At 46.5% G+C, this 20,271-nt stretch overlaps 2 protein-coding genes across 2 annotated transcripts; one reads left to right on the plus strand and one right to left on the minus strand.

Annotated features, from left to right (window-relative positions):
- The first annotated feature begins 2,951 nt into the window (after window positions 1-2,951).
- On the plus strand, window positions 2,952-3,380 carry LOC147957590 (uncharacterized). The gene has a single exon (XM_087531776.1). It carries the CDS (start codon window positions 2,952-2,954, stop codon window positions 3,378-3,380), a length of 429 nt encoding a protein of 142 aa, XP_087387902.1.
- A 3,980-nt stretch (window positions 3,381-7,360) lies between these two features.
- Window positions 7,361-17,118, minus strand: LOC125520709 (uncharacterized). Its single transcript, XM_048685695.2, has 2 exons — window positions 16,597-17,118; window positions 7,361-11,355 (listed from the first exon to the last, which is right to left on the minus strand). Exons 1-2 carry the CDS (start codon window positions 17,004-17,006, stop codon window positions 7,785-7,787), a joined length of 3,981 nt encoding a protein of 1,326 aa, XP_048541652.2. The 5' UTR covers window positions 17,007-17,118; the 3' UTR covers window positions 7,361-7,784.
- Window positions 17,119-20,271: the final 3,153 nt, after the last annotated feature.

A 20,271-nucleotide genomic window follows, 5' to 3' on the forward strand; every position in this document is an offset into this window, starting at 1 on the left:
CGAATCCAAAGATAAATCGTAGCATATTTTGTGTAAAACTTCAAAGTCACTCTATGACTTGAAATAGTCGGAAATCATATGGTACTACCGACTAAATGAGTTCCTTCTTCAAAGGGATTACTCAAAGAATGATAATTGCTTCTGTGTTAATAAGGAAATCCAAAATTTGTTTTCCTTATATCACTTAGTGTATATCGATGACTTCATCATCAATGTCTATACAAGACCTAAACATATACAAAATCATCTCAAGGCGGAAAATTTGGATTAAACCAAATTTAGCTTAAGTTTACAACTTGAGCATTCTCTCAAGAATACATATCAGTCTACATATATCCAAAACATATTTGAGAAGTTCAATGTGGATATATCACACCAACAAAACGTATATGGTCGATATGAGGAATATTAACTTATATCTCAAGTTCATAATAAATCTTGAACAATTCCATCAGGAAAATCAAGATTTGACCATGATATTGGCTCTTTACTTGATCCCAACAAAGCCATATCAATGACTGAATTTGATGGAATAGCCTTCTTATGGAATTCATATAAATAGAATTTAATGGCTACTTCCCCTTATCATTCTGACATAATTACTTTATCTAAAGGCATTGAAAATATGGTTGGCTTAGCAGAATGATTAACCACACTCAAAACCATGTGGTTGAGATTCATCAGAGTAACATAACTTGATTTATCAAGATGCTACCACTTGTATTACTCAATACATACAGGTTATATGAAGAGCAATATCACAAAGCACATTGCTCGAGATCACTTATCCTCATGAATTATAGAAAAGTGATGAAACAGTTTGCAAACAAAATATTGGAAAAACCGACATATTATTCATAATGTCATGATCATGTCAATGTAATTGATATGAGACATCCTCCAGATTTGCAAAGTTCAGGGGGAGTAATCTCCCAAAGTATAACCTGTTAACAAACATCAGATTACATATATTGTACTCTTTTTCCCTTCACGAGTTTTTCCCTAATGGTTTCTCATAAAGGTTTTTAATGAGACAATATAGATACAAGTGTTCATATATGTCATATCATTTTCTTCTTATATTTTTCCTATTGGGTTTTAAAGGAGTTTTTGATGGCATATATAGTCGCACTCTTTTCCTTTATGAGTTTTCTCTCAAAGTTTCTCATAATGATTTTTAACGAGGCATGCCATACTTTCTTTTTTCCCTATCGGGGCTTTTAAAGAAAGTACTCAAGACATATTAATTGTTCTCTAAACTCATCAATGATTTTTCTCCTTCTTCAAAGGTTTTTATCATATGAGTTATCAAGAGACAATAATCATTATATGTTGCATCATTTTCTCCTTATTATTTTTCCCACTGGGTTTAAAGGAGTTTTAGCAACATATCTACACTATTCTCCTCATATTTTTCCCACAGGGTTTTTGGAGGAGACTTTCAAGATGAAGATGATGAACGTTCAAGGCAAATACATACTAGGAGGAGTCTATCAAGATGATGTATATTCACAAAGACAAGCATTGATTAGGGGGAGTGTTAGGAATTAATTAATTAGGTTAATTAACTATTAATCACTGCTATGTCGGTGCCACTTTTGACAACTGCCTCCTTTTGTAACCGCCTTGTAAACTGGGTATAAATACCCCAATCTTCAATCAATAGAATAACTGTTCATTCATATATCTTTCATTCAACTCTCTTGTTCTTTACTTTTCACTCAAAACAACTAAGGCGTGCAAAACTCCGAACGGCCCAGGTGCAAGTCCTGGTCAATGCAATTTTTTTATTATTTTTTCTCCCTTCCGAACGCCCTTTAGCATGGTTGTGAGAAAAAGCTGTTCAATTTACAAACAGACCCTTGTAAAACATAGTGAAATCACCAGCAGGCAACGAAGGATGACATGGCATCCATGTGGCCGGTTTTTTTACTCTCAGGCCGGTTTTGGCCTTATTTGACTAAATCAACGAGTTTGTAGATTAAATCAGATCACTTCTCGAATTGTTGGCCTAAAGTGTGCAATCAGTTTAAGTTCGTGGACTAATGGCGCATTTCACTCAATGAATATCCCATATAGATTGGAGGAAGTTTGGTGTGGGATTCGGCCACGTGTGCAGCAGGAACTAAAAAACAAAGAGCGCAGAATAGACCACAGAAAATTTTATATGGGATCACATTCAGAAGATCGTTTGTCTCTGTTGAGTATATATTTTATATTACACGTGTATTGGAGTTGTGACCCACCTTCTAGTCTTGTATAGTTAAGATAAAAGCCTTTCTTTATATTATATATACGTGCATTAACACCTTAATTAATATATTGTATTATAAATTATTTGTCTACATAAAAATCATTTTTTCGGTCTAACCCTAGAATGCCATCGCCGCCGCGCCTCCACGCGCCACTGCCACCGCCGCCGCCGCACCCCACCACCGCTTCCGCTCGTGCGTCCCGCACCGCTGCCGCCGGCGCGTCCCACGCCGCTGAGCCGCTACGTCCCGTGTCGCTGCAGCCGCGTCCTCTCGCGTGTGTGTTTCGTCGTCTCGTCCAACGCGTGCACAAGTTAGCTAGACTAAGAATCCATCCAGCTGCTTAGCCAGCTTGGCTGGTCTTTTGCGTATCTCGTGTCGTGCCGCTGTAGTCTTCGCAGCGCCGCCGTCTCCTTCTGTCCCACGCGCGCCTAGCCAGCCGATGCGTCTACCCATCTGCACGTCGCCGTCATGTCGTGGCCCTCCTGCCCCGGCTCTTTCACCACCCACTCGTTCAATCCGTTTGCTGGTCCCGAGCCCTCTGCCGTCGCCATCGGTGATTTTAATATTGAGGCCTGAGTCTCCATCTGTCTCGACAGCTCCAGCACGTTGTACTATGCGTGGAAGACCTACTTTAACTTTGTCTTCCGCGATTCCTATCCCACCGAGCATATCGACGGTTCCATGGATAGTGCGTACATGCGCGGCGATTCGGAGTGGTCCGCCATCGACGCCAGGATCATCCGTTGGTTCTATCAGACGGTCTCGAAGGACATCTTCCACACGGTCGTCGCTGAGGACGACGATGCCTGCACCGTGTGGGCCAAGATCAACACGCTCTTCACCAACAACAAACTTCAGCGCCTTGTTTTCTTGCAACATGAGTTCTTCGGCTGTCACCAAGACAACTCCACCATCGACGAGTACTGCATGAAGCTCAAGATGCTCGCCGACGAGCTTCGCGACATCGGCACTAAGGTCTCTGATGACCGCATGCTGAGCACCCTCACCGTCGGGCTTAATGAAGACTTCGGCAACGCAGCGTCCAACCTCACCCTGCTGCCGCAACCCACTTTCCAGCGTGTCGTCGCGTACCTCAAACTTGACGAGTGTCGGATGACGAGCTGAAGCAGCGGGTCCAGCACACCGCTCTCGCCGCCGGAACCACCCGCGACGGCCCTGCTCCTCTGGCCGCCCCCCGCTAGTCCGCGCCACCGGCACCCGCCGGCTACTACCCTCTGCCGCCCGCGCCCCCAACGCCTCCCCAGTAGTCGCAAGGTGGCGGGGGCCGGCGCAACCGGCGGGGTGGCGGGGGCCGCCGCTAGCAGCAGCCGCAGGGCGCAGGGGGGCGCCCCACTTCCAGCAGCCGCCTCCACCGTGGGCTTCCGGGCAGAACCCGTGGACAGGCGTCGTCCATGCCTATCACATGCCCATCCCGCAGGCTCCTGCACCGGGTCTCCTTGGCCCCCGTCCAGCGGGCCACCAGGCGTTCGTCGGCGCCCCCTACCAGCCCTACGGTGCCCAACTCGCGCCGCCACCCCTCGGTGGCTACGGCGCGCCCGCCCAGGCGCCACCCTATGGAGGCCAGCTGCCGCCGCCGGCATCTGCACCGTGGGACCTAGCCCTCCTGGCCGCCCTACACTCGGCGCCGTCGCCGAGCAACTATGGCGGTGGAGGCGACTGGTACATGAACTCGGGTGCTACTGCGCACATGACAGCTCATCCCGGTAACCTTTCCTCCTCCACTCCCGTTCACACTCCCACTCGCATCACCGTAGGCAACGGTTCGTCTTTACCCATCACCCATGTCGGTAGCACTAGTTTTCCTTCTAGTTCCACACCTATCACTATGTCTAACGTTCTTATTTCACCTGACTTAGTCACTAGCTTAGTCTCTGTTCGTCGTCTTACTCGTGAGAATCCTCTTACTGTTGAATTTGACGGTGTTGGTTTTTCTATGAAGGACGCCCGTACCTGGATGGTGCTTCACCGATGTGATAGCCCTGACGAGTTTTATCCCATGCATGCCGGCGCCTCCACTTCCACACCCGCCGCTCTTTCCGTCGGCGTCGACCTTTGGCATGCTCGCTTGGGCCACCCCAACGCCGCCGTTTCTCATGTAATAAGGTCGACGAGCATACTTGTGAGGCTTGTCGTTTGGGCAAGCACGTGCGTCTTTCCTTTAGTGCGTCTACTTCAGTTTCCACTTTTCCGTTTCAGTTGATACATAGTGATGTTTGGACGTCTCGCGTTGCGAGTAACACGGGCTATCTATACTATTTGGTGATTTTAGATGATTACTCTCATTATGTGTGGACTTCCCTCTTCTTCGTAAATCCGATGCTTTAGCCACACTCACCACCTTTTATTCCTACGTCACCACTCAGTTCGGTCGCCCCATACTTGCACTCCAAACTGATAACGGAAAAGAGTTTGACAAAGTCGCTCTTCGCTCACTTCTCGCCTCTCACGGCACCACCTTTCGTCTGACTTGCCCCTACACTTCACAACAGAACGGCCACGCCGAGCGCATTCTCCGCACTCTTAATGATTGCGTTCGCACGTTGCTCTTTCACGCTAACGTGCCCGCTCGGTTCTGGCCCAATGCCCTCGCCACCGCCTCTCTCTTAGTCAACATTCGTCCGTGTTGTCCCTGGCAGAACTACACCCCTCACCACCTTCTTTTCGGTACACACCGTCCTATGATGGTCTTCGCATATTTTGGTGTCTCTGTTATCCCAGCACCGCATGCACCACGCCACACAAGCTTGCACCTCGCTTCGTCCCATGCATCTTCCTTGGCTACCCTCCCAACATCAAAGGTTACCGGTGCTATGATTCTGTCACTCATCGTGTGTACACCTTGAGGCACGTGTACTTCGTCGAGACGGTGTTCCCTTTTTTTTAGGTTCCTCCGGCCGCGGCTCCTTTGGCTCCGGACCCCGCGCCCCCTACCTGGCGCGATGCGTGGCGGCACCCCCCGGCGCTCCCCCCGGGCCCGGCGCCTTCTGCCGCCCCCTCCCGGGTTCTCGACTCCCTCACCCGAGGTTGAGTCCTACCGGGGCCCCGGGGCCCCGGCTCCATCGCCCGAGGTCGAACCCCCAGGCACCACACCCGCCACCCCGGCCGGCGCCGCTACTCCTGCGACGGGCTCCACCTCGACCTCGCCCGTCACCTCCTCCGCGGCTGGCTCGGCTGGCATCGTGGCGGCTCCTGACGCCACGGGCCCCGTCCCTGACACCGCGGGCGCCCCTGTTGTGGCCGCGGCCCCCGCCCCCGCGGGCGCCCTTGTTGTGGCCGTGGCCCCGCTGCCGCGGCACTCGACGCCCTCGCCGGCCCGGTCACCCGTGCCCGTGCAGGAGTGCATCGGCCGAGCACGCGCTACTCCTCCGACGAGTATGCGTGCACTACCTCGACATCGACGCCATCACCCATCCCCACCTCCGCTCGTGCCGCCCTTCGGGATCCCCATTAGCTGGCTGCGATGTAGGAGGAGTTTGACGCCCTGCAGCGCAACTGCACGTGGCAGCTTGTTCTCCGACCCCCTCATGCCAACATCATCTCTGGCAAGTGGGTGTTTCGCCACAAGACTCGCCCGCCCGGTTCTCTCGAGTGCTACAAGGCTCGATGGGTGGTTCGTGGCTTTCGGCAACGCGCGGGCGTGGACTTCACCGACACCTTCGCCCCAGTAGTGAAATCGGGCATGATCCGCGCCGTCCTTCAACTGGCCGTCCCGCGCGCCTGGCATGTGCATCAGTTGGACGTTTCCAACGCCTTCTTGCACGGTCATCTCGCTGAGCAGGTGTTCTGTGAGCAGCCTATTGGTTTCGTCGACGCCGAGCACCCCGACTTCATGTGCTTGCTCTCCCGCTCTCTTTACAGGTTGAAGCAGGCGCCTAGGGCTTGGTACCAGCGTATCGCAGCCTTCCTGCATTCTCTAGGCTTTCGGTCCACTCGCTCCGATGCCTCACTCTTTGTATATCATCAGGGAGTTGAAACTGCATATCTGCTGCTCTACGTCGACGACATCATCCTCACGGCGTCCGCCCCCGATCTCCTTCAGCGGCTGACTGCTCGTCTTCGTGATGAGTTCGCCCTCAAGGACTTGGGGCCCGTGCACTACTTTCTCGACATCGAGGTGATCCGTCGGGCTGACAGTTTCTTTCTGCATCAGCAGAAGTTAGCCCACGAGCTCCTTGAGTGTGCCGGTATGCTTAATTGCTAGCCGGCGCCCACCCCCATCGACACGAAGGCGAAGGTCTCTGCTCTGGAGGGGTCTCTCGCGTCTGATTGAGCGTTTTATCGCTCTATCGTCGATGCTTTACAGTACTTGACGCTGACTCGCCCCGACCTACAGTACGTTGTTCAGCAGGTGTGTCTCCATATGCACGCCCCGCGTGACTCTCACTGGACTTTGGTGAAGCGTATTCTCTGTTACATACGCGGCACCATGTCCTTGGGACTCACCCTGACGGCCTCCTCCTCCACTGACCTCGTGGCCTACTCGGATGCTGACTGGGCTCGCTGCCCCGACACACGACGCTCTACGTCAGGCTACTGCGTCTATCTTGGGCCCTCGTTGATCTCTTGGTCATCGAAGCGGCAACCCACGGTCTCCCGCTCCAGCGCTGAGGCAGAGTATCGTGCCGTGGCTAATGCCGTGGCCGAGTGCTGTTGGATACGTCAGCTGCTCCAGGAGTTGCTTTGTGATGTTCACAAGGCCACTCTTGTCTACTCCGCCAACCTGGTGCACCATCGACGGACGAAGCATATTGAGCTTGATATTCACTTCGTGCGCGAGCAGGTTGCCCTTGGCCGTGTTCGGGTTCTCCACGTGCCGACGACGCAACAGTTTGTTGATGTGATGACTAAGGGATTGCCTACTCCCATCTTCAAGGAGTTTCGGTCCAGTCTCTGTGTCTCCAACGATGCTTCGACTGCGGAGGGGTGTTGAGTATATATTTTGTATTGCACATGTATTGGAGTTGTGGCCCACCTTCTAGTCTTGTATAGTTGAGGTAGAGGCCTTCCCTTGTATTATATATACGTGCACCAGCACCGCAATCAACATATCGTATTGCAAATTATATGTCTACAGTCTCCTGGATGAACCACTTGGCAACCTGGAGACAAGTGGTTTAATTTAACTCTCGCACCATGTAGTCATTCACTCAGGCAGTAGAGACATCCAAATCCATGAGCATAAACAACACACCATCACATTTTCTCAGTCTTAGTTAGAGGGCACACCCGTACACACCATTGCATATGCTCAATCTTAGTTACAAGGCACAAATTTGTAACAAGTAGCAGGGACACAAACTCAGTCGATTGACATACATAGATACAGTATATATATCTGCCAACGCGTGCACTGTGGACAGAAACACGCAATAGCAAGCCAAATAGCACACACAAACCACACCATGGGACGGGAGTTGATGATGAATGGATATGATAGGAACGGCACCTGCAGCATCAATCCTGGCTCTTCCAGCAGGATGGGCATCTTGCGGCCTTTCCCATTTCTTGCTATTGGTTTTCTTGTTTGTTGTATATAAGATTGGGTTTATTTTTATGTTTGTTAATTGCTTCTTTCAACTCATCAGGGATCAAATCGCCATTGAACTCGAGCTCCTTCAGTTTTGGAAGGTTGCCAATGCCGGAGAGACTCCCCACCATGCCCCTTGTGAAGGACCAGATGATTTTCTCGAGCTTAGGAGCAGATCCGCTGGCGAACTCTATCTTGCTGATGGCAGAACCATCGACAATGAGAAGGTTGAGCCTTGGGAACTCATCTTTGTAGAACATAACCTCGTTTTCAACGCAAGCTTTCTCCTTCAGCACTAGGCAGCGCATATATCGTATCTTGGCAAACATTTTCAGATCATCTTTGCTCAGTTTGGTACCACAAAGAGTCACCTTGGAAACTCTCTCGGCCTTGTCAAATAATGAAAGCTTATTATTGTTGTTCATCTCGACTTCCTTCAGTTCCGGAAGGTCTTCGACTCTAGTAAGCGATTGTAGGCCATCAGTGGAGCACAAAATGATCTTCTCAAGCTTAACGGCTCCACCTTCAAAGAAGATGCCAGTCATGTTGGAGCCCTCAACAAGGAAGCACTTGAGATTTTTGAATTCTTCATTTTTGATGGTGAGATTGTCATCGATGTATGCTTTGTCCCGGAGCCTGAGACAAACTATATTGGGAAACTGGCTGAGGACCGTCAGATCATCCTGCTTCAGTCGGGTTCCGGTTAGAGTTATCTTCGCAAGTTGGAAGAAGTCATTTTGTTTGGTCAGCTGTTGAAGAAGTTGCACCTTTTTTGTGGTTCCAGTAATGCTTAGACTCTCAAGAAGAAGCTTGGGAGGTTGCTTATAATAATTGAGACCAGTACTTGAAAAATCTTCATAGGAAGGATCTTGCTCAGTCATGGGAAGAGTGATTGACAGAGACTTGAGGCACACATGCAGGTCACTGATAGCCCGAAGCAAATTCCTAATGAGTTTGTCGTTGTCTTCAATAACCACACCAAGCTTCCTCAGCTGCCACAGCTTTCCAATATCTTTCAAAACTTGATGGTTTCGTGCCTTGACATTGGACAATACCTCCAGGTTTAACATTTTTCCGATCTTGTTAGGAACATAACATATTTTAGTACTAGCTGGCTCTGAACTCGGAACAATGGGACCAGCCAGCAAACACTTCAGCTTCAGGAGTAGGACATTCACTATTGCAGACTCATGCACATTGGTATGTCGTATATCCAATACTTCCAGTTCACGGAGGTTGTTTATTTCACTAGGCAGCTGGGTAACATCTGTTTGCCTTAGACTCAAAAACTTGAGCAGTAACATCGTCCTGCAGATGTGCTTAAGGTAGCGTTGGTTCTTCTCACCAAAGCACCGGCAACCTTCAAGATCTAGAACCTTTATAAGTGATGCTCCAGATGATTCTTCAGGGAGCTTTTCAAAGAATGTCTGAATTGTATCGGAGCTGCGGAGTTCAAGATCATTAACAATGGAGAAGTGACGCGCCAGGTGATGTGACACGCGTCTTTCAATAATCTGTTGTTTTCTGGCGACCTTGGTAATGAATCGATGAACTCGATCACCTACTATGCAACTCTTTACTTGCCCTGAATCACCAATATCAGAAGGATAGACAAGCCACCGGTCGAGGAGCACTTCGAAACACCGATTGGCACGATGCACAGAACTCGGCCAAAATTCTTTGGTTATCAGCCCTTCTGAAATCCACCGTCCTATCAAAGTTGATCGCCTGATGCTTTGTCGTTGAGGGAAAATAGCTAGATACAACAAGCAAGACTTGTATTCTTTTGGTAGATCTTTGTAACAAAACATCAACATCTTCATATAAATGTCCTCAGATGAGTTCTCTAAAGCCTGCAGTGTAATGTTAAACCTTGTTAATTCTTCGTTGCTCCTCTTGGGGTTCGCACACAAAGCATGAACAAATATCTTCATGCAGAATTCATGTGACTTGCACTTTTCCAAGATGTCAAGAAAAATATTGGGGCTGTCTTGACTTGTCCGACGGTTTGTAAGCTCGAGCACAATATCTCGGTATAGGCCAAGAAGAGAATGATCAATAGGGTCCCGCGACGGATAGCAATATTCTTTCGCTCTTGATGTATTTACTGTGGTGGTCAACATCAGTGCACCGGCTATGCAACCCATCCAGCTGAAAGCATTTCTTGTCTCCTCCCACCCAGATACATAGTCATGATCTAGTTTTAGGATAACTAGGATTGGAGGATAATGGGGTCCCATCCTCATCAAACAACCATTAATTCTATCCATGATCCCTTTGATCTTAAGCTGCTCGTTTATCTTCCAATGGATTTCTCCAATCTTCATAGCTTCTTTAGTAATAGCCTCTGGGTTACAACCCTGACTTGTAGTGCCTTCCCGCGGCTCAGCTGTATCTGGTTCCTTCACATATTTTTCATCCTGCAGCTCCTGTAGGATCTTGCGGATCATTTGTTTGAATTGGTCCTCGACCAATATAATAGGGCCAGTAACGCTGACGGCGGTGGCTTGCTCCCGGGTCTGCGGGGGCTTCTTGTTGGTCACCGGGGGGAAGACCTCCCTTAGGATGTGTTCATACTGGGCTTCCTTGAGACAAATTGTGCTTGCGCACTCTTCATATTCAATATGCTGTCTAAGCTTCAGCTTTGCGGGTGCTTCGTCTTCCATATGCTCTTTAAGCTTCTTGGCCGTTTCCTTGATGATGTCTTCATGCGGACGTGCGGCTCCTTTCCTTTCTTGGTTTTGTTTAGTAGCTGGCGCACCTTCAACTTGCTTGAGCTTGAGCACCCACAACGCTCGGAGGAGGACGCCCAAGGGTTCATCTTTAGCGGATTCCATCAGGTCCAGTTGGTCGTGACTCATTTGTTCCAGGTCAAGCTGCAGCTGGCCACCCTTCATTTGTTCAATAGTGTACTTGATCTCTGACAACTTGTTTTGAATGTCAACCTTCATTCCTTGGATGTCTTCTGTGATATTTTTAATCAGCTTCATTTTTTCCGAAATAATGACATTTTTTCTTAAATTGACAATATGTTGCTCCTCCTCTCCCAGGACTTGACCCTCCAGCTGCTGGCGCTGGGATTCGGCAGACTGCAGCTCCCGCAGGACATAGAAGAGAATGTCCTCGGTTCTTAGGGTTTGAAAGTAGAAGTGCACTAATGGGATGTTCACCACGATACCGCGCATGCCTGTGTAGTGACATATAGCCAAAGCTTCAATTGCGATAGCCAAGGTTTCTTCCTTATCCGGTGCCACAACAGCGACTGATGGTATTGATTTCTCATGATAAAGGTTGCCTTGCGCAACATTCTGTATCCAGTCAGAGAGTTTCGCCCTAACGTTGTCCTCCGGCGTAGGAGGCTGGAAAAATGCCCGTCTTGGAACAGAATGATACACCGCAACTGTATCATCGCCATCTTCTTCATTGCCTCCCCAAGCAGTGGATGATGCGGCCACATGCATCGGTGGCAACAATGATGCCGCCACCGCGAGCTCAGTCCCTGCAGGAAGCTGCCCCGCTCCTGCCCAACTCGCCGGGAGCTCAACGTTGTACCTGTAACACGTGGAAAATAGTTAGTAGTAGAAGGAACTGTCGTACCGGACCGGAAAAATGGACGATTTTCCCCGGTAAAACAGTAAGCCGTATGGACGACCATCAGAGGCCACTCTAGGGTATCACCCGAATAACCATATTTGTGTTCTGATCTACTTTCTTCAAAGTCCGGACAAAGAGTAAATTGGTTGCAAGCTAAACGAATGTTTCTTCACAAAAAAAAAAAGGTAAAAGAAGGTTTCATCACAAATAAAGAAACTAAAAGAAAGTTAACATGGAACTTTACAAATTTGGTTCAGAATCTTTACCTCTTTATTATTACTACTTTTTTTAGAATCTTTATTATTACTACTTACTATACTACGTAATGTTAAAGGACGGAGGCTTTCATAGTTCTCCATACGTCACGTCTTTATATCTGTTGATTTTATGTTAAACGGAAAGATTGATGGTTGAGATTTTTTCCTCCTGATTTTTCGTACATAAACTAGATTTTTGTCTGCCTGTGTTTTCTACATAAAAATAAAATAAAAATAAAATAAAAGGTCAGTCATGCCAAACTCTACACCATGTAAATATCGGGACAGTCATCCTACATCCTACTTGGGTTAGAGCAACTCCAACGTGGCCCACCAAAAGCGGTAGGGGACATCCTGCCAGATCACCAAATAAAAAGTGGATATTATATTTTATTTAATTTGTGGAATAATTGCAACATATTAAAAGGACTGGATCCTAATTTTTTCTACTCTTCACCGGACGTGGGCACATGTCCCGCGTCCTACTCTTCCTCCGAGTCCATCTGGCCGTCAATGTTGCCGGTGGAGGTGAGGTCGACGATTGAGCCGGATAATCCGGCCTCGTCGTCGTGCACCCTGGCACTAATGACGCGGACCTGTCGATTTTGGCATCGCATACACGCTGGTCTAGGGCGTCGTCATCGTCTGCCTCGAGATCGTTGAAGAGGCGATTGAGCCCCGCCTCGTTGACAAAGAGCAGACACCGGATGGTGCAGGCACTGTGCACGTATTCGAGCATCACCCACTCAATGGATGGCAGCCACGATGTTCACTTCACCCCATGGAAACATTATTGCTGCCACCATCGCAATATACGAGATCAACATCTTTGAAGGGTAAGAAGCATATGACAAGCTCCACCAACTACTCATGCAGCTCAAGGTGGCAGCCGCCCAACAAGCTTCGAGCCTTGTGGCATGGGCCACAACCGTGGGAACAAGCCCACACAAAAGATGCGTTGTGAGCTCTCAAGATTGTGAACCACTCTACTACACATGAGGGTCTGCCAAGCCTCGACTTGTATGTAACCTCACCCAATGTACGTAACCTAAGACTTCGCCTAAAGAGGACGCATGTGAGGCACCTTCCATCTTGGGGAGCCACTCCATGAAGGTGACATACAAATGAGCGACATCCAAATGGATGCAACTAATAAAATAGAGGCCCTTAACGAGAAATTGCCTCGTGAAGAACTCAGGACATGTCAGTTCCATGAGGTGACATTCTTCTTGATCAATGACGTGACGAGTCCTGATGCGGGCATGCATCTCTGGGGCCCTAATTCTCCAGGGAAACACGGAAGAGCCCCTAGGCCATCTCCTTCATCCTCCTCATGGTCGGGAGCACTATGGCCTTAGAAACATGGCACCAAAACTCCCCCAATGCGCCACTCACCCCCTTGCATAAAGGATCATGGGGCAGGTTTGTTCTAAGGCTGCCCCATCGGGCGTCACCAGAAGTAGTCAGAGGTCACCCCTGATACCATTAGATGGTGCTGGAGACCATAGATCATTGGTAGTGCTCCCCATGCTGGAACGAGGGGAAGCCATGGCGATAACCAAGGAAAAGGGATGGAAGGAAAAAGGTCCAAGGGGCAATGGACCAACCTCCACAACTTCTCCTGCTCTGTACTTATAGGGGGGAGGAAGCCCTATCTTGGGCACACAAACCGATGCCCCACCCCACGTGAACACTTGTGTGTGGCCTTAGGGGCAAAAGTATGATGCCGGTTGCAGGGAATCACATCCTCCGTTTGACTCGTTGCATGCCACAAGACACCACCATTACTCCATGTCGAGAACCAGCACGAAGTCGAATAACTTGTGCCCCTTCAGCTCTGGCCAATCGGAACAGAAAGGAGCCCCAATTGGGACCTCCTCAGGCTTTTTCACAGGGAGATGTTTTGAGAGCCTCCTTGGGCACCTCCCCCATGGACTCCCACTACAAGGACGTCATGCTAGCAACATGGCGTGACGAGGCTCTATCTATTACCCTCACACACATCATGGAGCTAGACCATACACGCTTTGGGCTATGTTCACACCAACTCATGATGTTATCTTGCGGCTTCGCTCTCTCCAGCAATTGGGTCACCCGGAAATATAGGTCAGTCCCTACTACCTATCCTAGAATTCTCATTTGAGGGTATCCTGAGGTCCCCTCCCCTTGATCTCATCTTCCTTTATAAGTTGTAACTAAATGTAGATGTCGAGCGCTTTGCGTGAAGAAGTCATCTGGACAGGGAATGTACCCCTGGTGTTCCCAGATCCCGTGAGAGTCGGTTAGATCGAAAAGTGAGGAGGATACTCTATATATCCCCACAAGGACACTAAGGCTCCCCCCAATGGCCAAATACATTATACCGAGGACCACATTGGCATTCCCTCGCGAGCCACAAGACATGGTGTTATGCCCTTCATGTGTCCCAAGTTCCCTAGAACCCTTTACTCAAAAGTCCTATTCGACAAAGATGCCCCAAACTCCATTTGTCCAGATCCCATTTAGGACTTTTACTTCATGGGAATTCCCGGTGTTTGGTATACATGTCCCTTGCCGAGTAGCTCTGCTTCTTTATTGCACTTTTCCTTTGTTCCGCTAACATCCCATGTTTGTATAAAGGTGAGTCACATGACTTTTGTACTTATGGGGAAAAAAACAAATCCCACAAGACCTCTCCAGAGACAACTCATGTGGCATTCAGGGGATACTGACGAGAAAATGCCACATCGTCCATACCACGATGAAGAGCGGGTTGGACATCATGAGAAGAATGGTCTTGCCCACCTCATGGCAGGTCGAGATGGACCAGGGGACATAAACCAAAACCTAAGTCAGACACATGAGGGGAGGTATGTAGATACATGGGCCTGGCGACCGAGCAGTGAGGAAATCATCTTAATTAATATCACACGCAGCTCATACTCATGTACTCTATCTCAGTTGACTATATAAGGTGAGCCAGGGACTCTCCTGGGCCAGCGAACAAAAGAGTAAACCCTATAACTAGTGTGTTCCTCTATCTAGCTAGCACCATCTTGACCCTCTAAGCTGCAAGGACGAAGACTTGTACTCCAACTATCACTTGTCTCCTATGACCCCGTTGATAGCCAGCGAGCAATCAAGGAATACAAACAATGTAGGCTGGAGTAGGGTCTTACCTCCTCTTGGAGAGACCGAACCTGGATAAATCCTCTATTCCTTGTCTCAACTTCTCTATTCCAATTTCCAAACACTGTAGGCAGGAATCGTCCTAACAAGGAAGTGTATAGAGCTATTTAACACTTTCCCAACCCAAGCAAGTTTTCCTATAAACTATTTATTCATGAAAAGAAGTAAACCCAATTTTATAACCACCCCTCCTGCTCGCGGCTGAAATCTCGTTTTCTATACTAAAATCTTGTATTATATAAATCCATCATTATTGTTTGCTATCCAAAGAACCACTAAGAGAAGATCAGTTCTGTAATATATATTTTTATCTTCTGTAAATGATATACATGCACAAATGCATTTTGGCTGACGGGTGCATTTGAGGACTTATAAAAAACAAATTTTCCACAGCGCAAAAAATGGGAAAAAAATTTCTACATGCACAAATACACATAAACACGTTCAAGAAAATTTCAAAACAATATACTTTCATACATGGTGTAGACAAAAAAATGCCTTTTGCGCCCCTGCGCACCACCACCCAGACACACATTCATTAGAGACTGCCAGCTAAAGTGGTACCGATCCTAGGTGTGAGAAATAAAGTTTATTTTGGAGACCCAGAAATAAAGTTAATGATGAGGTTATTGTTTTATTATGTCTTAAATCATGGAACTGGCTACGATTTAGAAGATTTATATAGTGATCATATAAAATACGGATCTAGCCGTGATTATCAGAAATATGCGAAATAAAATGCCAACATTTTACCCTTCGAATCTTTGACTATGTGGGTTCTAATTATAAAAACTTAGATATGTAAAATCAAAAGAACAAAATACATGTCAAGCATCGCCATCAGTGTGCAATTTTTGTTGTTGTTGCGATGTAGTAATATGTGTTTCAGAAGTACATCATATGAAGCCCATAATAGCCAGATCTCAACATACTTTTATTAGCAATTATACATTTTAAATTTGAGAGAAATTCCAAAAGTAAAATTATCAATTTGATTTATGTTTCATAGCATTGAATTTTGTCGGGAGAGAGGCACAGTACTAAGGCTGCTCACAGTGGGAATATAATAGGAGGTATCATGCATTCCAACTGGCATTTTTGTTGAGGTGGCATGCATGATGTGTTTTAGATGTATTCACATGTTTACATTCAAACGGAAAAGAACAAAGAAAACATGACCCATAGCAAAGAAAAATGGCGTTGTCAATGTGATAGTGAAGGGGAGAAGCTAGAAAAAATTGATGAGTGATTGTGTAAAAAGTAAGGAAATAAAAGTCGTGTTAGCCCTTTTGTGAATGTCCATAGAAAATCGCATTTCCTTATAGGTTTTCATATTGTTTATTTTGGTTACAAAAATCTATTACTTCTATATATGTGTCTTTTTAATAATAGGCATACTAACTTCATAAATTAGATGTAGGAATACATAATAATAAATCTAACCTGGCAAACGTTAGATAGCCCACCGTGGATTGAGAGAAGGGAGGATCTACCCAAAATTAGTACTATTACTCACCGTAAAAAGAAAAAATACCAGTATTAGTTAGTGTTTTGAGCACTCAAGAAAACAGCACGCCATATCGTTTTGAGAATTGTCTCATTAAATAAATCAGTGAACAAAGTCTCGCTAATAACATGCTATAGTGTGATATAACATGTTAATAGCGTAATTTAAGGCCGGCCCTATTTTACTACAGCACGCTTTTTTCCCTTGGTTTTGAAAGTGTTAGGGTAGCATTGTCAGAAGGGGTAAGACGTAGAGGTGCTACATTACCTCAAACGCCGCTCGCCAACGTCACGCACCCTGTCCCTGAGCGCACGCAGCTTGATGGCAGTGCGGTGCTGCGCAGCCATCATTTGCATGAACCAGGGAAACCACCAGGCGAAGCGCCTGAGGCCACCCCTGGCACGATGGATATCGCGGCTACTGCGGGACAGGTAGAGGTCGATGCAGTTGTTGCAGTCCCGTGCCAGGAGCCGGACCTGCTTCATCCACGGGCGTATCAGCTCGTCGTAATCGCCGCCTTCAGGCGCCATCCTTTCCAGGTGCGCCAGGAAGCTCTTCATGCTCTCCATCTCCTCCCGGATGAACTGCGCGTCCTGCCGGACGCGGCCCAGAAGTTGCGCCTCGTTGCGGATGACGCCCAGTAGCGAGCTCACGGCGCCCGACGCGAGCTCCGCCATCGCTAGCTTCTCCTCCCTCCGCCGTCCGGTCGCTTCGTGTGTGGTTCAAATCGGTTTTGCACGGGCCGCAGGCAAGCTGGTGATGCATTAATTCTACATGTCTCCATGTCCATGTGCGTGGCCAGGACTTTGTTCTTTATGGCATGCTCAAGGCAAGTATCTGTACCTAGCTTGCTTTTCCTTCGAAAGGAAAAGAACACATACCCCTTGTGATCAGCATAAGACGTGTGATTGCTCAAGCCGGCTTGGCTTGGTTTTGTCTTGATCAAGTCGAGCCGACCCTCATAATTTGTAGCTCGTTTTCCTAGCAAGTCGAAGGTGCAGTACAACTTCACTGATCGCTGTGGACGACCACTCTGGTAACGCAAACCTTCTTGTCCATTGACCCTATTTTTTCGGCGGGTGTACCCTTTCATTTTGCCCAGATAGCAAAATTTGTTGGTTATATTTTTTGCTTCCAATTTTTTACATGTTATTTTTTGGCGGCTGGATTCGTATGCATGTGGTGTTTTCTGCAACACTTGGAGGTCAGGGTGTCCATTGATTTTGGTGCAATCAATGGAAGACAGCCGCACAACCTTAAAATTGTTTGGGAGGTTCGGTAATAGGATATGAGAATGAGTCACGTAATCTTATTATAGGTCAGTTTACTATCCTGTCTTGTCATTTGTATAACATCTTTGATGGTTTTTTCGTTGTTTTATTAAAAAAATGGTCGTGGCGATGTAGACACAAAGGGCTTACCTTTCGAAAAACCATTTGGAGGGCTGTTAATAAAAAATAGTGGCTGATATCCAAAAATCCTTGGTACCACTTGGTATATTTTGTCAGACCTACGAGTTCGATTTATGTTCTTTGTGTTTATGGATGCATGTTCTAATTTTCATATACTAGTTTTTCTGTTTATATTTTGAATATTTGAACTCACCATCGATGCTCAGAAAGTTAAACCATCCTCACAGGTCACGAGCCAAACGAGCTAAGCTTGAGCCACTAACCGAGCTAGGTTCACACAGCACAATATGAAGTAACTGTGAAGGAAGGACAACCCTGCATGATGACATACGAGGTAGGGGACCCTGAGTCTTTCTTTAAGGAAGTGATCAATCAGAATGGTCCTAGATTAGCATATCGACAACATCACTCTTTCTCCATCTTTGATTCTTTATCCAACCAACAAAACTCAGGCTAGTGATAGCCTTTAATTTGATTCTTTCTCTTTCATTAAAGTTTTGCTCTCTTGAACTTGTATGCCACGCACAAGTCACGGGGTGCAGTGCTTGGAGGAATGAGGAATATAGCCAAGCAATATTGAAGTGCGAACTGGTCGAGCGTTCATTGGCAATGCTTGCCGTGGAACTTAGCCAATACTTCCTTCGTTCTAAAATAAATGAACCAACTTTGTACTAACTTTGTACTAAAGTTAGTATAAAGTTGGGTCATCTATTTTGGAAAAGAGGGAGTACTATACATTGCAATGCGGATATTCATGTCGGCTCTCAGGTTGAGATAGTCCTGATATCATCAACGACCTGCTGCTCCATGATTCATGTCCGTCGTCGTAACCCGACATGTATTTATAGTTGTTGGAGCAAAGATAATAATAGAATCAACTTCTATCTATATCTTATTGACATATCATCTATAACCAATAGAGTCCACTTCTGACTATAATAGATAGGCATATAGACACCTGGAATATTGTGTTTGCTGCAAAGCGGAAATTGTAGGCTTGAACAACATGACAGACATACAACCAAGGGTAACTCGTCACAACAGAAATCAATTCAGGACCAGCAATCTGAGGTTATTGAAAAAAAAATTGAACCAAAGCAATCTGAGGTAAAACTTGGCCAGTTCGCAAGGCCCAGTAGAACTGCTCTCCACCGACTGCAGCGTTGGACTCCGAATTTGGGGAGCAACTAGTTAACGAGCGCTCCTTCGGGAGCCTCGCAGCGATCACCACCACGTGTCGCGCTCTGGGCGCTTCCTACGGATTTTATTTTTCGCATGCGTTTTCGGATTATTAAACGTTTCTTTTCGGGTTCTTTCTACTTTTCGGTTTTCCACCTGTCTTCCTTAGCATTTGGACAAAAAATATTTGCACGGAAAAATATGCTTTTTTGCTTCCGCGAACGGCACGGTTTTTCTTCTGCGAGAGGCACGGTTTTGCTTTTACAAGAGGCACGGCTGTGCCTCTCAGAAATGAAAAAACGCGTTTTCTGTTTTTTTTCTTCTTCCACGAGTGGAACGGTTTTGCTTCCGTCAGAGGCACGCTCGTGCCTCTCAAAAAACAAAAAATGTGTGTTCTGTTTTTTTTTACTTTCGTGAGAGGCAAGGTTTTGCTTTCGCGAGGGGCACGGCCGTGCCTCCTGCAAACGAAAAAAAATGCATTTTTTATTTATTTTTTTCTTTCGCGAGAGGCTCGGTTTTGCTTCCGCGAGAGGCATGGTTGTACTTTCGCGGGAGGTACGGCCGTGCCTCTTTTGGAAAGGGAAAAATACCGTGCTCTCGGTTCGTTTTTTCGTCCGTTTTTTTTTAAAGAAAGGTCCATCAACACCTGTCAACATAGGAACTAGTTTTGAAGATGAAAACGCTTTGAGATTTGATTGCATTGTTTAAGAGATAAAACGTTTTAAATAAACGGATGTATGAAAAAAGAGAAAACTCCCAGGTTATGAGAAGTAGCGCGCTGCATGTGATCTTTGCAAGAGTACTCCTCAATTAGTGATTTCGCTGAATTTGCTATATGACGCTTGGCACCCGAAGCGCATGGGCACCGCAAACTAGGCCAGCCCATGTAAACAGCAAGCTTTCTTTTGTTTTTCATGGTCGGTTTCTTTTTCTTTTATTCGTTTTCTTTTTTTTTCAAGTTTGTTTTATATTTCAAAAAATATTCATGTTTTCAAATTTTGTTTATAATGTCAGAAAAATCGCATTTTTGAAAATGATCTGGAATTTCAACATAAAAACTTATTTTCAAATATTTTTCAGAATTTCAAATAATTTTCTGCTTTTCCGAAATTATCTCAGAAAATTTCGGAAAATGTTCCTACTTTCAAAAAATGTTCTTCATTTAAAAAACATGTTTTTTAAACATGGCCAGAATTTAAAATATGGTCCCTTTTCTCAGAAAATGTTTGGCGCTTTGTATTTTCTATCATTTGTCCATCATTTCCATATTTTGTTCACAAAATGCTCACATTCATAAAACATTGTATGAAAAAATAAAATATGTTCGAAATTTCTAAAATTTTCATAGTCT

Source organism: Triticum urartu, chromosome 7A (genome assembly GCF_056163025.1).
Source record: "Triticum urartu cultivar PI428250 chromosome 7A, HENAU_Tu73, whole genome shotgun sequence".
Taxonomy (NCBI): Eukaryota; Viridiplantae; Streptophyta; class Magnoliopsida; order Poales; family Poaceae; genus Triticum; species Triticum urartu.

Excerpts from the sequence above, each read along its gene's own strand:
- LOC125520709 (XM_048685695.2), bottom strand. The coding sequence starts at position 17,006 with ATGGCGGAGCTCGCGTCGGGCGCCGTGAGCTCGCTACTGGGCGTCATC. Across the intron at positions 11,356-16,596 it reads GTTGGCGAGCGGCGTTTGAG|GTACAACGTTGAGCTCCCGG; the intron begins GTAATGTAGCAC and ends CACGTGTTACAG.
- LOC147957590 (XM_087531776.1), top strand. The coding sequence starts at position 2,952 with ATGCGCGGCGATTCGGAGTGGTCCGCCATCGACGCCAGGATCATCCGT.